At 48.0% G+C, this 3,698-nt stretch overlaps 1 protein-coding gene across 1 annotated transcript in view; it reads left to right on the top strand.

Annotated features, from left to right (window-relative positions):
- Positions 1-3,698, top strand: part of MTHFD2 (methylenetetrahydrofolate dehydrogenase (NADP+ dependent) 2, methenyltetrahydrofolate cyclohydrolase) — a 19,643-nt gene that overhangs the window by 7,983 nt on the left and 7,962 nt on the right. Inside the window, exons 2-4 of the mRNA XM_006151234.3 lie at positions 884-1,068; positions 2,151-2,273; positions 2,832-2,984. Of these exons, the coding sequence (XP_006151296.1) occupies positions 884-1,068; positions 2,151-2,273; positions 2,832-2,984 (461 nt within the window). The remainder of the gene's footprint in view (positions 1-883; positions 1,069-2,150; positions 2,274-2,831; positions 2,985-3,698) is intronic.

Here is a 3,698-nt window from a genome sequence, read left to right as displayed (position 1 = left end):
CAATCCCTTCTCCTCCATTCTCCTCTCGGGATCTTGGGCACGCACGCACACGCGCCCGGCGTGAGTTTTAAGCCACCGGGTCCGGGACACGAACCACGGTCGACTACGTGGGAGTCCAGCGACATAGCCATTACGCTAACTGCTGGTTCCCAATAATTCTTTTTTTTAAAACATTAAAAATGCATAAGAATTAAAACCAATTCACTAACTGCGAAATGATTCAAAACATGACTGGATGCAAACAACACAGATCAAATATGGCATTCAAATATGTAGGAAAAACTGTTTAATTACCTTACAGTGTTGACTGACCAAGAAATGTAAATCTAAACAAAGAAAATTTACTTTTTTTTTTTTTTTTTAAAGAGAGCTTTTTGCTATAGGGCTTGTGCGCTCACCGGACAGACAGAGAAAGACAGAGAGACAAAAAGCAAGAAATCACCCCCCTGGGGGGATGATCATGCTGCAGTCCCTTTTCCTCCATTCTCCTCTTGCTGTCAACTACGTGGGAGTCCCGCAAGGTAACCGTTACACCATGTACTGGTCCTGAAAATTGACCTTTTTTTTTAACTGATCAGTTTTGCATCAGCCAGGTGGACAGATGGTGTGGACTGATAGGAGACCCATTTTGGCTAAGTACAAACTGTCAGTCGAACTGATCATCAGACTAATGACAGAAATGATTTCAATCCACTTCGTCCCCCTGCATATGGAGTTGGGCACAGACGTGCCACTTCGAATCTCTCGGATTCCAGTTGTCCCTCACGTTAGGCGCCACGTATTTCATCTAAACGTCGAGTTCTCCTTATTTCTTTGTAGCCTGAGTTTTCCTTTGTATGACAATTCAAGCTGTTTGGTTTTGTGACTCTGTTGCCTTCTGCAGAAATGAAGCCGTTGTCATTTCTGGAAGGAAACTTGCCCAGCAGATCAAGCAGGAAGTGCGGCAGGAGGTGGAAGAGTGGGTGGCCTCCGGCAACAAACGGCCCCACCTGAGCGTGGTTCTGGTTGGTGAGAATCCTGCAAGTCACTCCTATGTCCTCAACAAAACCAGGGCAGCTGCAGATGTGGGTACGTGTCACTCTCAGACCCCAACTGCTGTTAAACTAAGGTTTATCCCAGGCAGACGCTATTGTAAGTTGCGATTGGAAACCCCAAGCAGAGGAAGCTCACGTGCCAAACTGTGGTCAAAAGGAACCCGGGCTGTGTCTGTTGGGAAGGCTTGCAGACTAGGACAGGAGGAATGTGGTCGGTATTCTCAGAATCTTCTAGAACATAAGCTAAATTCTGTTCTTGGTCTTGAAAGTCACACTTGACAAAAGATCTTGAGTACGTTTTATATTTGCTTTTCTCAAACAATAACGAGGGTCTCTGGGGTGTTTGGGTGTTTGTGGTTTTAAGCAGTACTGGGGGACAGATCGAGCAACAGGTTATTTGGAGACCTCGGTGATGTGGCTGAGACCATAGTCATAGATTTGAAGGAAATGACTTGAGTTCTGGGAAGTAGATACTGAGTTCTTCACCCATTGGTTCCAAAGCCAGTCATCAGTTCAGAAGGTGGGTTAGGTCTGGGTGCTAGGTTTGCATTCTAGGTCTCGGTGTACCGCATTGCCGGTGACCGTGTAGACAGGAAGTGGGTGAGCTTAGTTAGCTGCACCTCTGCCTGCTCCTCCATGGGGCCAGTGGGTTGGGTGCAGGATGCCCTTCCCTTCTGAAGGGCTGTCGAACCTCTGGTATGTCCAGGCAGGGTTCCTGGTCCATGGATCCTTGGTATGCCCTATTCTTTATTGCCAAGGATCGAAACCACTTGCCCTTTTAATTACGAGCAGCAAGCCATGACTTTGAACACTCACTGTGGGGGAGGTGCAGCAGGTGCAGTGGCAGGAACGCGGACTCTGGAGCTGGAGAGACGGGCTTTGCCACGTGCTGGTGCGTGTGTCAGTCCCTTGTCTGGTAAAGGAGTGCGCGTGGGGTGACGGAGAGAGCACCGAGCTGTTTCCTCCCACGTGTACATGGGAGAAGTTACTTCCGCAGGTTCCTCGGGAGCCCCGTCAGCTTTGAGCGGCCCAGTGGGCGCAGTGATGAGAAGCCTCTGGTGGCTGTGCTCACGAAGGCCTTGGCATTGCTTCTAACCTTGACATTCCTTATAATAGGAATCAACAGTGAGACCATTGTGAGACCAGCCTCGATTTCAGAGGAAGAACTGTTGAATTTAATCAATAAGCTCAATAACGATGACAATGTAGATGGCCTCCTTGTTCAGCTGCCTCTTCCAGGTGAGTTTTGGACTTCACAGTTAAAATGGAGAGGCTTTGGGACCACAGGTGGTGTGGTGGTTAAGGGCGCTAGATTCCCAACATGGCCGAGCACAGTTCAAGTCTTGGACCTGGCGGCTTGCTCTCTCACTTTTTCTCCTCTCTCTGTGCCTGATCAAGCTAATAATAATAATAATAATATCATAAATTAAGTTAAATAAGATAATTTTTTTTAAATGGAGAGGCTTGGTTGCTTTATCTATTCAGCCTTGCGTATGGAGTTAACTTAGAGGTGAGGTGAACTCCAGAGAGAGCGAATATTCTATTGGCCATGGGGCAGACCTAGCGGAAGACCATCCGCCCCTGGCCTGGTACTGAGATCTTGACACAGAAGACAGTGCAGGGATGCAGCTGGCAGCTCGCTTTCTCCGTGGGAGGTCCATCTGCTGATGGAGAGGTAAATCATGGGGGCAGGTCGTAGAAGGGAAACGGGTTCATATCCCAAGCCGTGTGAGCGGGAGTCACGCCGTGCTAACTGCCCCACAGCGACTGAAGGCTCGCCTCTGGTTTCTTTTTCAGAGCACATTGATGAGAGGAAGGTCTGCAATGCCGTCTCTCCAGACAAGGATGTCGATGGCTTTCATGTCATTAATGTAGGGCGGATGTGTTTGGATCAGTATTCCATGTTACCGGCTACCCCATGGGGTGTCTGGGAAATCATTAAGCGAACTGGTAGGTCTCTCTGAACATCCTGTGTCGGTGTTAGTAGACAAAAATCCAAAATCCTAAATGCTCCCAGATCCAAAACTGTTCGAGCCCTGACCTAACCCCACAATTGGAAAACTCCACATCTGATCTTGTAGGATGGATCATAGTTAAAACTCTGCAAAACAGGGACCAGTGGTTAGCATAATGGCTATGTCGCTGGACTCCCACGTAGTCCACCATGGTTCGAGTCCTGGACCCGGTGGCTTAAACTCACGCCGGGCGCGTGTGTGCGTGCCCAAGATCCTGAGAGGAGAATGGAGGAGAAGGGATTGCGGCGTGACCATCCCCCCTGGGGGGTGATTTCTCGCTTTGTGTCTCTTTGTCTCTCTCTGTCTGTCTGGCAAGCGCACGCGCCCTATAGCTAAAACCTCTCCAAAAAAAAAACCAAAAAAACCCAAAACTCTGCAAAACAAAACAGTGTATAAAATTACTTTCAGGTCCTATGTATAAGGTGTATATGAAATATATATGAATTTTGTGTTTAGATTTGGGTCCCATCCCCAAGATATCTCATTGTGTATGTGAATATTCCAAAGTCCGAAAAAAAAAATCTGCAATTTGAAACACTTCTGGCCCAAGCATTTTGGGACAAGGTTACCCCGAATGATAAATGGTGAGAATTCCTACAGTACCACAAGAATGGGAGCCCCAGCCCACCTCCCGTGGGGCACAGGACTC

Source organism: Tupaia chinensis, unplaced genomic scaffold (assembly GCF_000334495.1).
Source record: "Tupaia chinensis unplaced genomic scaffold, TupChi_1.0 Scaffold000316_1, whole genome shotgun sequence".
NCBI classification, from domain to species: Eukaryota; Metazoa; Chordata; class Mammalia; order Scandentia; family Tupaiidae; genus Tupaia; species Tupaia belangeri.
The sequence above is the reverse complement of the archived record's forward strand: the minus strand, read 5'-3'. Positions and strand labels throughout refer to the sequence as shown.